General features: G+C 35.4%; 1 protein-coding gene across 2 annotated transcripts; it reads left to right on the top strand.

The window, feature by feature from the left end:
* Window positions 1–4,182: 4,182 nt before the first annotated feature.
* LOC106622311 (leucine-rich repeat and immunoglobulin-like domain containing-NOGO receptor-interacting protein 4) lies at window positions 4,183–9,964 on the top strand. Of its 2 annotated transcripts, none has more exons than XM_014241451.3 (2): window positions 4,183–4,847; window positions 6,817–9,964. In XM_014241451.3, exon 2 carries the CDS (start codon window positions 6,956–6,958, stop codon window positions 9,200–9,202), a length of 2,247 nt encoding a protein of 748 aa, XP_014096926.2. In that variant the 5' UTR covers window positions 4,183–4,847; window positions 6,817–6,955; the 3' UTR covers window positions 9,203–9,964. The 2 variants fall into 2 exon arrangements, with proteins under 2 accessions (XP_014096926.2, XP_036216464.2); XM_036360571.2 differs by having other exon boundaries at window positions 6,820–9,963.
* Window positions 9,965–13,339: the final 3,375 nt, after the last annotated feature.

The raw sequence follows: 13,339 nt of genomic DNA, 5'->3' as shown, positions 1-13,339 counted from the left end.
AGAAGTGCGGGTGAGTGAGTGTGTGAAGTATTGTGGTTTTAAAATTTCTTTCGTCATATCACACACCCAACAACAGCACCCAGCAAGCGTTTTGATGATTTAGTAAGTCAAAAATTAGTCAAAGCAACTAGTCCGTAAGGTAAGTAGATATTATTTTGTCAGATTACTATTAATTCTACCATATTCTATCCTATCGTTCTCTATCTTAAACTCACTGATATCAGCTTATCCAGTCCCATTCTGTGTGTGTCGGGAAAACGGACTTTTGAAATAGGCTTAGAACCACAACTACATATGAATAAAACTCAAAAAACTCAGTTGTACTATATATGTCCAACATAACCCCAGAAAGAAGCTAATTTTAGCTTCGGTACCATCAAAGGTGTAACATTTAAGCGTATGTTTTCTAATTGGTGCGATAGGTCTCAGCTCATTAAAACTCATTCCGTTCATTTTAGAATAACTCGGAGTGTTTTAATCAGCTTTAAGCCTTATAGTCTGCGGCCTAACAAAATCTAGCTGTGCTTTGCTAGAGTATATTTCAAGACCTGTCGTATAATTGCAATCAACTGTAACTTGTATGTTGGTCGATCTTAGAACACTGCTTATATCATTTAATGGGAACATAAAATATTTTACTGTTTCTCGAATAAGACCAAGGTTTAAAACAGGGATTTTCGGAAGCTAATGACGATGGTGAATTACTAACCTTAATATTTATATATTTAGTCACTATTAATTAGCACTAAAAGAGTGTGAGATATAAATTAAGGAGTTGGACATGGTTTAACACGAAAAAAATTTAAATTTTTTCGGAAATCACTCTTTTGCAGACATACGTATGTATATACATACAGTTAAATCTTCCACTCATCACTAAGACGTCCGTTCAAGAATCCAATACTTACAAACAAAATCGATTACCTATCAACAATGAGTAGGGATTTCATTTATTGTAATATTTAATTAGCAATATGTTGACTGGGTTTTGGGAGCGCCACTTTTACATTTCCAAAGCACATACTCGAACATTCATATATATATGTGCATACACTTCCATGTACTCGTGTATTCGATTGGTAATGAGCACTTTATACTTGAATGCACGGTTAGTGGCGTCCTTCAAGTGCTCACAACACTTTATGTCAGGCTAATATTAGATTAACATTCGCTACTTAATCGCGGAGTCTGCACACGCGAATTCGTACACACATGCTTATTTCTATTTAAATATGTGAGTGTGTGTGTGTAGGTGTGTGTGAGAGCATACTTTCATTTGCGGTGGATGCGGTGATTATTGCTGTTGCCACATGATTGATGCATTAAGTACCGCTATACAAATATATGCACACACAAACGTCGGTATGTACCTCGACCTATATTCGATGACAAGGGAGCAATTGGCTGTTTGAAAGCGCCCGCCATAAGTGAACGTTTAGTTGGTGTTGAAAGCGATTTTTTCGCAAGATTTAATGCCTTAAAGGTGCTGGTATAAATTTTCTTACCGGAAAAATGCGGAAATTTCTTAAAATTGTGCTAGGTACTCTTTTCTTAATATAGCATACAATTTCTTGCTCAAGGTGGCAAGTGTATGTCTCTTTTGAGACTATTGAGGAGTAGATATTTGAAGAGAGTTGGTGCAGTTAGCACTGTTAAGTGGTCTCAAAATAAAAATTACACATAAGAAGAGATATGTGTTCAGAAATCAAAACTGTTGGTAGATCCATTGCAGTGGTCGTCCTATATAACCAATTTTATGTTGTATACCAAGTTCGTAAAATCGAAAATTTCTTTAAATCGATAAATTTTTTAAATGTAATAAAACCAACTTTTAAAATGAATATACATTCAGTTTAGAATTTTGAAAACTTTATTTATTTTTTACAAAAAAAGTCTTCAATTCGCGTCTGCAAAACTATCATCATTATTCCACTCATGAATATCCGCGAATCCAACTAAACACTGGAAAAGTAATTTGATAACCAAAAAAATAAAAAAAACTGAACTCTATTAAAATTACTAATACCAAAACCTTACATTAAGAAAAATTGTTGCTGACAGTGTCAATGTTGATTCAAGGAGGTTTTCGCCGTTGTACCTAATCAATTCTGCTATTGGTATATCATCTTCTTCATCGAATCCTACAGAACCATAATTGAAAATATTTTTCCAGTATCTTATGATAGAGTTCCTTGGCAGTTTTTCTTAAGAAAGCGTATATAAAGATACGGCATTGAAAATATTAATACGTTTTAAATATTATGAGATATTATCCGTCCCAAAAGCAGCAATAATTTTACACAAGAGTTTCATAAGCCTAATAACGTTTAGATCTATCGGTTGAATCAGTGGCGTTACATGTGGCATAAAAATTGCCGAAATCAGCATTAACCAGTTCGTGTTCAGTTGAGTGACTTGGAGCATTATCTGAAATAAGTAGCCCTTTCTTTGGAAGGTTTTGTACGTGAAAATTATGTACTAACTACAGATGTCGTTCTTTTTAAACATAATTGTAGTGTTTTGTTTCTGAAAGGCCTCGGGTTCTGAGATTTTAAAAGTGGTAGATTCTTGTTTCCCAGAGCATTCATTTAGATGAGATATTTTGTAGGGTTATTGAATTTAGTCATTCAACCATCACTGGCAAAAAAAGTCAAAAAATATCAGCACGCTTGTTACTTTTAATCATATTTTGAACACATTCACTAGCTTTCAGTTTGTTGTAAATTTACGTAATTTTCTTTCTAATTTGACCGGAATAATAGATGTTAAAATTTGTTTGAAATATCAAAAATTTCGGTTTTTTGGAGAAACATTGCGCTGGCATATGTAAACCAAAACTTTTTTTTACAAGTGAAGAAATTTTATTTTATTTTTTAATGTACAGATTACTATGCGAAAAAAAAATTGAAAACATAAATAATGCATTGCATTTCTTCTTTGTAATATTTCAAGTACTAAATAACGTTACGTTAAGGAAGGTACTAATTATGTATAATAATACACAAATTGAGATCAGAAAAATATTAGAAATGTCTGGATGGTTTGCAACTGCTGAAAATATGGCAATCTGTTTGTAACACTATAAAGTTAAAGTTTTGAAAATTTTTGAAAAAAAATCAAGTTTTCAAAAATGTTTCAAAAGTCTTCGCTTAGGCTCATTTTCCTTCTACTCCAATTCGAACCGAAATTTTCGAGAGTCCCGTCAAAATTATTTTAATAATTTTCTACAATCACTTTGCCTAGTTATTTGAAAATTGTATTGCTTTATCCTATTTAATAATCGCTATTTGGTCTTTAACTTTTTAGCTTTCTTCTACAAAATTTTTTTAACAAAAATAATAATAATAAATACGTCTCCAGCCACTTGCCGCACGCCGTCAACAGGAACACAACGTAAATGCTCCCGACGCCACAGCAATGAAGTTGCAACACCAATTGCCTGCCAGCAAAACAACGCCGCATATAATAATGCCCTTGTGGCATGCAGCTGCATTTTAGACCTAAGTAAAACTAAAGGTCAGCTATACAAAAACACAAACAAATGAAATGAAAAATTGAGCGACTGAGAATGAGTCTCAAATGAGATTGAGTGAAAGAGAGGAGACAGGAAGCGCATTCAATGCGTTTCAAATTGGCATTGAATGCACTGCTGTGAACTTAGTGCTTGCAGCGACCTCTGTCGGCGCACTCATGCAGAGCAAATGCTCCCGACGCGCTTCGCTCTGAGCTCAGTAGTCACGATGTTGCTCACGGTATGTCAAAAATTCACGTTGTATGCACTCTGTCGTGCGAGTGTAGTCAGCGCTAATGTGTAATCACAAACTCTCCTTGACTTTGATGACCAATTGGTGCGCATTCACTGAAAATGCAGCTGCCTTTTCGCCGTCTGCTGCCTAGTATTTCTCATATGCACTCATTATACTCTCCGAAGTGTTAGTTCAACCGTTTTCAAACTGGTTTGCTTGCCTCAGCTTGTAATTGCACGAGCTGCTCGGCGCTCCACAACAGCAAACAACGAGAGTTTTTGAGCGTGTTATTCACTCCATAAACTACGATGAGGGTTGTTGTTGGTATACTACGTACGTTGGCGCTTGTTTTGAGACAGTCGCTTGTCGACTGGTTTGGTAGCAGAATTATTTACGCTTGGCCGCTTCTCCATGGGCCACTACTGCACACCGAGGTGTTGTTAACACACTCAGTTCGTTCAAGTTTTAGTGTAGTTCGTTGCTTGGCCGTGTGCGGTTGTAAACTTACTTGGCTTTTAAACAAGAAACAAATTCGTACACTTTCGAGACTTAGCAAAATCAAATACAAAAGCCGTCTATAAATGTAGAGCGCCTATAGTTACGAGCTTGAGGTTCGAAAAAGTGCCAAGTTTTTTTTCGTATTAGCAAAACCGTGATTAAAGCGAACACTTGGATTATCGCTCACGGTGCAGCTATTGCAGGAAATTTGGGAAAAAGTGTTTTCGAAAAAATCACAAAAAAAAAATAAATACAAAAACAGATGAGCAAAGAATGCTAAAAACTGTGTTGAAAATATTTTTCAAACTAATCAAGTGATTTTGTAAATAAAAAATTTGAATTTTTGTGAATTTTGCGCAAGTAAATAACTGTGTAGGAAACAACAAAAAAAAGCAAAATAAACGAAAGCAAAGCATAAGCAACAACAAACATTTGTGTTTGCCACGGAAATGCGTTATTAGCCGTTTTGTGTTAAAATCGCAGTGAAAATTCAAATTCAATCAGATTGCAATTAAAGTGCGTGGGAAAATTTGGAGAAATCATAAAAATCGCATGACAATTGAGTTTTAATGTACACGAGCTACTGCCGGACAGTTGGAAAAGGTTGGTTGTGTTGCAAAAATTGTATCAGAAAAATTAAAAAATTACTGAAATACTAAATTTAGTGTGTGAAAACTTTATTTAGATATTTGAAGAAAGTTTTATTCGCTGCACAGAAAATTTCATAAGACAGTAAAAGAGTAGAAAGACCAAATTTTAGTTTTCTGAAAACTGCGTTTTAAGTTCAAAAACGCAAAACAATATGTTTACAAAAAATATAAATAAATGTAGATATTTGAAATTATAAATATTTGATTTAAAAACAATAAAATTTCAAAATTTAAAACTTGCAAATATTGAAATTGCCACATGTAAAGCTTAATTACAATATATTGAAAAAATTAAGGGTTAATTTTTTAAAAAATTGAAATTTTTTAATAAGATTTGAAAAAACCCTTATTTTTATTGAAAATGTAAAATTAACTATATAATAAGATACAAAACTATTTTAAAAATCACCAAGCAGGTTTCACATATCAAAATTGTTATAGGCATTAAAATTTTTTTTGTTCAGAAAAAGCAATGAAATCGGCAATTAATTTGATTGTTTTTTGACTTAAGAAATATAATAAATTTTGATTAAAAAAATGTGTTTTAAAGTGTTTACATGTGTTTTATAACGAGTTTTAATTTTTTTGAGTTTATGTTCAGTGTACATATGAATGAGTATTAGTGAAACCTTGTGTTTAAAAATCAGAGTTAGGTATTTTCTGTAAGGCAGTCAACACTTTTAGCGCCAAAAAAATTTATGTATAATTTTAACGTATTTTGTTTTGAAAATAAAATAAAATTATTAGGCATAAATATGTGAAATTTTTGGGTTCTTAGGAGAATTATGTAGATTAGCCAAGAGTTTTCAGTTTAAGTTTGAAATAACATATTAAAAACTTTTCTTTTAATCCTTTAAATAAAAACTAATACCTTTTTAAACAAAAATTCCCAGTTTTGTATAAAAAAAATATTTAATTCTTACTAATTTTTAATGACAAAAGTGTTAAAATTATAAATATTATATATTAAAATATTTGATAAGTTCTTTATTAAATAAATTTTTGTTTAGTTTTCGTGCAATGGACAATCAACTTCTTAAGCGTTAAAATTTAAAATTTAATTTTTTAAAATAATTTTAGAATTTTTAAAAACATTTTTTGGCAAAACAGCAAAGTAGAACAAAAAATGTTTTTTAATGATATCATTTGAAAATTAAAAAAATATATATCACTTACATAATTGTCAGAAAGTCTAATAAGTTATTATTGAAAATTGGTATGAGAAATATAAATTTTACGAGGAAAAATTATAGCGAAAACATAAAAATTTTATTCAGAAAAGTTTTGTACAGAAATAAAAGAAATTACAAAATTTTAAAATTTTTCATAATTGGCTTTCCAATTTTTAAAGTCAGAAGGTTTGAAATTTCATAGCTGCAATTAATAGTTTTTGGAACGATTATACGCATTTTTCTGAAGTTTGATAAACCATTTTTATTAAGTTAGTAGGCTTGCAAATGACACTAGTTATCATTTTCAATAGAAATTTTATCAATTCAGAAATATTTGCTATAAGAACTGCTTGATGCTTTTTTTTAATTATTACTTAAACTAATTTCTGCTTTAAAAATTTATTATTCTATTATGCGTAATATTTAATTTTGTTAACTCGCCGCATTTTTTTGTTTTAACAACAAAAACTGAGCACACACACACACATTTATAAATAAAATATTCAATTAATTAACACAAAAATAAATTTATTATAAAAGCGGAAACTCAGCTGCACATAATTCACCATTAACACACACACACATACACAAAAATATTGTGTTTGCCTTTTCTACATTTTCCTATTTTTATTGCTTTTGTGCATTACTTATCTGCTGCATTTCCATACATTTCACATTAAATTAATTTACTCGACTTCAGCGCATTATTTAATCACATCTTCTTTTTCTTCTTCTACCATTTCTTTCTAGCAGCAATGGAACGCTTATAAAACCAACACCCATTAACGACGCGACGTATGCACTACAGCAACCAATAAAAATAACAACAACAACATTAGAATCAGAGTTTAATAAGGAGTCACATACACATACACATATATACCACAAAATGTTGCAACTCAAGAGCATTACCTACATTTCGCTGCTCAGTCTGCTGCTCGCCGCCACAGCTAGCGGTTTGGCTAACTGTCCACCCGGTTGTCAGTGCGATGACAATACTTTGGTCGTGCAGTGCGGCGAGGGTCAATTGGATGTTCTGCCGATTGCACTGAATCCGTCCATACAACGTTTGGTGATACGCAACAACAAAATCAAGACGATAGACTCTTCGATACAATTCTATGCCGAGCTGACATTCCTCGATTTGTCGTCGAATCACCTGATGACCATACCGCAGCGCACCTTCGCTTACCAGAAGAAGCTGCAGGAGGTGCATTTGAATGACAATAAGATTGGCGCAATCAGCAATAAGACATTCATCGGTTTGTCGGCCGTGACGGTGTTGAATTTACGCCATAATCAGATTTCCGAGCTACATTTGGGCACCTTTACGCCGCTGGCTAAAATTGAAGAGCTGAATTTAGGTAATAACCGCATTGGCTTTGTCGATCCGAAAGCGTTTGACGGTTTGTCGCAGCTGCGTATCTTGTATTTGGATGACAATGCGTTGACTTCGGTGCCTGATCCAGTTATTTTCCAGGCCATGCCCATTTTGGCGGAGCTCTTTCTCGGCATGAACACTTTATTGAGCATACCTGCAGCGGCCTTCCAAGATGTGCCGGCCTTAACGCGTCTGGACTTACGTGGCGCTGAGTTGCAGAATATTTCGCATGACTCGTTCAAGGGTTTGGAAGCGCTGCGCCAACTGGATCTCTCTAACAATCGCTTGACACGTGTGCCCACCTTCAGTTTGAGTAATCTGGCGCGCTTAGAGGAATTGGCGTTGGGTCAAAATGATTTTGAGGTGATTGTTGAGGGTGCTTTTGTCGGCTTGAAGCAATTGAAACGCTTGGAAATCAATGGCGCTCTACGGCTGAAACGCATAATGAACGGCGCCTTCTCGACAAATGGCAATTTGGAGTATTTAAATCTGTCCTCGAACAAAATGTTGCATGAAGTGCAGGAGGGTGCGCTGAGCGGTTTACCCAATATGCGTCATGTCATACTGAAAGCAAACGCGCTCACCACACTTGCAGAAGGTCTTTTTCCATGGCGCGATCTCATTACGCTCGATCTGTCGGAGAATCCGATGTCTTGTGATTGTCGTGTCATGTGGCTGCGCAACTTGTTGGTGGAAAAGAACGGTACAAACGATGCGATCTCTGAAGTCTACTGCGCCTTCCCCGAACGGCTGCATGGTGAAGCTTTGCGCAACTTGAACCCGGCGCTTATGGGTTGCACACACACTGATCCACGCAAGCAAGCTTTGATTGGCGCGCTACTCGTCGGTTCGGCAGCCACGCTAACTGCCTTGGCGCTCATATTGTATCGTTGTCGCCGCAAGATACGCGAGTACATCAGCAGCGGTGTTTGGGGTAATTCCGCTTTGGGACGCAAAGAACGTGAATACCAAAAAACTTTCTGCGATGAGGACTACATCACGCGCCATCAACATCATCCCTGCAGTCTTGGCATACACTCGACCTTCTCAAACACCTACACCCCACATCATCCCGCTGCACGTCATTACGGCTTCTGCACCATGCCCATCAACGACTTGAACGCGCCGGATACACAGAAGAATCTACAGCAGCTGCAAGTGCCCACCGCCACAGTGTTGAACGAGAAGAAAGCACTACAAACCGGTATTAGCATTGACGATTGCGCATCCTACTCGCTACGGCTTAAACCCTGCAACGGCAGCGTTGTGGAATCGCAGCCGAGCGTGAACCATTACACGAAACCGCAATTCGCACACTCCGCCGTTACGCTAGATGTCGGCGAGTCGTGTTACTCCTATGCCGATGTGCCAATGATGCATTCGCCCGGGGTGAATACATGTGAAGCACGCCAACACCAGCTGCGCCTCACGCAAGAGCACTTCAACCAACAACAGAAACAACAACAGCAGCAGCAACAACAGCCGCTGCATTATGGCACTTCGTCACGTAGCGATTGTGATGCGTCTAGCGAGGTAATGGATGCCAATTATATTTACAGCAACGCACACTATTCGATGCCGTTAGAGCAGGGACGTTGCGCCAAAACGCCCACACCACCGCCACTACCGCCAGCATTGCCCTTGCGTAATGGCGTAGCGACTACGGGTCGTCGCTCCTTTATGGGCGTCAATGCACAAAAGCAACAACAGCAACAGCAGCAGCCATGCAACAACACAATGCGTAATCCCCACTGATCGCAGGTGTTTAGTGTGGGTGATGAGCTGCCGCTGGCGGTGCGTTACCCTACCTATCACCATCCCAAGCTGAGCTTGTACGCTTAGTGGGCGCCAACTGTGATGTGACCGCGTGTCGTAGCGCAAGCGTATTATCAAAACGAGACTTTGAGATATACAGGGGGACGTTAGCGTGTAGGAGAGATCACGAGATAGAATTTCAAGTATTACTACTGAGGACCCTAAGTACATAAATAGTAAACCAACGAATTATAGAACTTAAGTAACCAACTCGTATGTAATTAGCAGCAAAGATAATATGCTAAGTTCGTGCACCTAAAGGTATGCTTTGGAAAGCTGATTTTGAAGGCGTGAAATTAAAATTTGAAATCAAAGTGGTACCTTTGAAAAATTTGTATATAAAAAATAAAAATAATAATTTAAAGCAACAATAACATTTCACGAAGAAAACAACAAACCGAAAGACATAGTGTTAATTGTAAATAAATTATCTAAGTAGTTTAACAACTAGTTCATAAGCATAATTATTATTTTTACTTTTTTTTTTGTTTTGAAATGAGCACTGACTTTATTTTTAGCAACGGTCATTATACCGTTAAGTGAAAATTGTACTTATTTAACCGCTAAGCAAATGTAAATTATTTTATAAAAAATGTTGTTTAGTTAGTTTATTTAGTTTTAATACAACAACACAACACTAATTTCTAATAGTTAGAAGAATATTTAAAATATATATAAAAAATTGATAAAAACCGCAAAAAAATCATAATAAAGTAAATAAAGTATCAACTTTTTTGAATTAAAAAATAAATAAATATACTTTTTCATTAACGGAAATGATTTGAGTGAAAACGTTACCTTCGGTTGCACCGAAGCTATAATGCCCCTCACAAATATCAAAGATTCTTTACAAGAACTTGATTTTGATCGGTCAGTTTGTATGGCAGCTATATGCTATAGTGTTCGGATCTGCACAATTTTTTCAGAGATTGTACCGATTTGAGATAATAACCCTTGCCAAATTTCTTAAAGATAACTCGTCAAATGAAAAAGTTTTCCGTACAAGCACTTGATTCCAATCGTTCATTTTGTACGACATTTACTTGTATATAGTATACTTGTATAGTCGTTCAATATCGGCATTTCCGACAAATGAGCAGCTTTTTGGAGAAGAAAAGACGTGCGCAAAATTCCATATCGATATCTCAAAAACCGATTGACTAGTTCGTGTATATACAAACAGATGGGTATTAATATTATCCATTATATTATTAATGTATTCATTTAGTTGAAGTAAAAAATAAATTTTAATTAAGGTTTTTAAAATTAAAAAAAAGTAGTTTAAAAAACGTTAAGTAATGGCAATTAAATTAATTAATTTTGTCACTTTTAAATTCCAGCTTTTGTTTTAATTCTAAAACTTTAATTCTGGGAATTCAAAAAGTGGTTTGGTTTTGGATTCAGCCATACAAGTCGTAAAATCATTTTTCACTTCATAGCATACTGAAAAAATATTACCCTATTCATTCCGTTGTAATGTTGAACCTTCAGGTCATTGGGCTAAACCTCGCTATCTAGTAAGATACGTAAGTTTTTTTGTTATATTATATTTTAAACTCGAAATATGTAAGAACTTTGATTTCTTAGATCGCCGTTGCTCGTAGAACGCTCTTAAAAAAATGATTCCGAAGTTTGACGCATTTGCTGCCAACTGATACTCGTAGCAAAATGTCCATATACATATGTATATATATTTTTTTTTGTATTGAAAGGAAAGAATTCGGTTCCGTTTACATTATTCTCAGAATGTATTGAAAATATTAAGTATTTTTTTAGGGCTTTAGACTGGTCTAAATACTTCAATACTGGTTAAAGCGGATCGGCTTTTACAACTTAATCTTAGGTATTGGAAGCTTTTTCCATGATAATCTGGTCTCCACGTGAATGGTTCTTGAGATTAACAGAAGCTCAATTACTCCTGTTGGTTACTTTTCAATTATCATTCGGAAATCAAAGACATCATCTTTGGAAAAATAAGATAAAAAACAAAACATCAACAACAATTTTTTGGGGGAATATGACCTTACAAGACTAAAATTACAAAAAGAACTCCTCAACAAACTACTGCAGGTTTCGAGTTTCCCAAGAAAACAGGTACACACCAGCGCGCAGCACAGCACTTTCAAACTCTCTCACACACACACACATGTGATCCAGCAAAAGACTTGAGAAACATACAAACGTACATCACTACATGACCACGCATATATGGTATCTCCAGCATTTCCCTGGGAAGCTCCTGCTGTGCAACGGATTTTGTGAAATTATTTGACATTGTCGGGAATTATTTTTGGAAATTGCAAAGAAGTTAATAGCTCATCATTGCGAATGGAAGAGAAACAGCATTTTTATTGTTTTCGTTGTTGGTAAGCTGGTGCAAAGGCGCTCGGTGGGAAATGTGTTTCCTCGTGCATTTTGTATTGTCTATGAAAAAAAAGGACGAAACCAAAGCCAAAGAAACACTACAAACACACAGGCTTAGCGACTTTTGTGCAACTAGCTGCTGTCGTGTGAGTAGGTATGTGTGTGTGCGTTGGTAAACGAGTAATGGGGATTTGTGATAGAAAAAAGGTTGCATGTGGACATTGAAACGATTATGGATTAGAGGTGTTGCTTATAAGCACCTTGAGATTAGAGCGACTAGTGTGGAGGAGAAAAAGATTTCAGTGCGCAATTGTTGTTGTCGTGGACTGATTAGTTGACATTGTGTATGCCTTGAACATATATACATATACAATACATATGTAAGAAAATATATATTTATATTTTTCTACTAATGTATTTTCTCCCTTGCAATTTTATAAGTTCAAGCGCGCGAGCTAAAGGTTACCACGATTAACAACAAGGCTTTACCATTCTTGAAAAGGAAAAATACGTATTTTTAATTCTGTTGATATATTACTACGTTTTAAAAAACAATTTTAATTATTATATTTTAACACTTACGCAACATGTTGCTACAAAATCATAGTTTTGTTCACCTAACAGTTGGCTGTAACACCTGAAACTAATCGAGATAGATATAGATTTATATATATCAATATATACAGAATAATGAGCGAATAATGGGTTTGGCATGGCTCACTTTTGGGTAAAAACAGTAAAAAGGTCCCAGGTATGGAAAATGGGGATATCAGGGTCGACTAGCTGACTTAAAAACACATGATTTAACGAATAGTATATGTTTCTTTCATAAAAGCTGCATCATTTCAATCAGGCAAAAGTTTTTTCTCGGTTTATGCCCTATGTTCTGCCGTTGCTACCTTACCTAATTTCTTAGGTTAAGACTTCTGGGGTAAATATGATGACCTGTATCATAATATTAAGTGATGTATACAATCTATTCAAAAATACGTGTGTAACCAGATCCAGTGCTCTGTACTCCTAAACCTAGATTTAATTCTTTAATTCGGATTCCAAAGTAGTACCAAGCCTATGTTTAATCTTAAACACTATTTAACGACAGCACTAATATTTTGCTTCATAATGGACTATAATTATGGGTGATTTTTCCAATAAGCTCAATTTCGAGTTTCGAATTCAAATTACTTTGTTACTTATGACTCTCAATACCCATCCGAGTGTTGTACAGTGTTATCGATAGGAAGCTATGAATTTCGTTCAGGTTTTTATTTGAGAGAATTTCAGTAGTTCTCCTAGATTAAAGCATACACAGTAAACCGCACGGGACTTGTAATGGTTTCGCGCCACGTTTGATCTAGTGGATAACGCAAATCCTCAGAGTCGTCGTACAGTGCAGAAGACACTTTTGCTGCTGTGAAGCAGAGGCTGTTACATCTTTAAATAAGTCACTATTTGGTGTGCTCTATGAACAGAGGGAGTCACTGGGCCATATCTCTTTAAAAATGAAGAGATATTACAGTTACAGTCAATGGGGAACCCTATAGAGTCATGATTAATGACTTAGATGATATTGATGTAGACGACCTTTAGTTCCAATAAGACGGCGCTACATAGCTACATTGTATCTCTCGGCTGGAATTTATACGAACCAGCCGCGGCGCTCACTTGCTCAAAAACATTTCTTGGCCAGAACATTTAATTATATGCGTTTTA

Source organism: Bactrocera oleae, chromosome 6, assembly GCF_042242935.1.
Source record: "Bactrocera oleae isolate idBacOlea1 chromosome 6, idBacOlea1, whole genome shotgun sequence".
NCBI lineage: Eukaryota > Metazoa > Arthropoda > Insecta > Diptera > Tephritidae > Bactrocera > Bactrocera oleae.
The sequence above is the reverse complement of the archived record's forward strand: the minus strand, read 5'-3'. Positions and strand labels throughout refer to the sequence as shown.

Coding starts and splice junctions, on each gene's coding strand:
- LOC106622311 (XM_014241451.3), top strand. CDS start 6,956: ATGTTGCAACTCAAGAGCATTACCTACATTTCGCTGCTCAGTCTGCTG.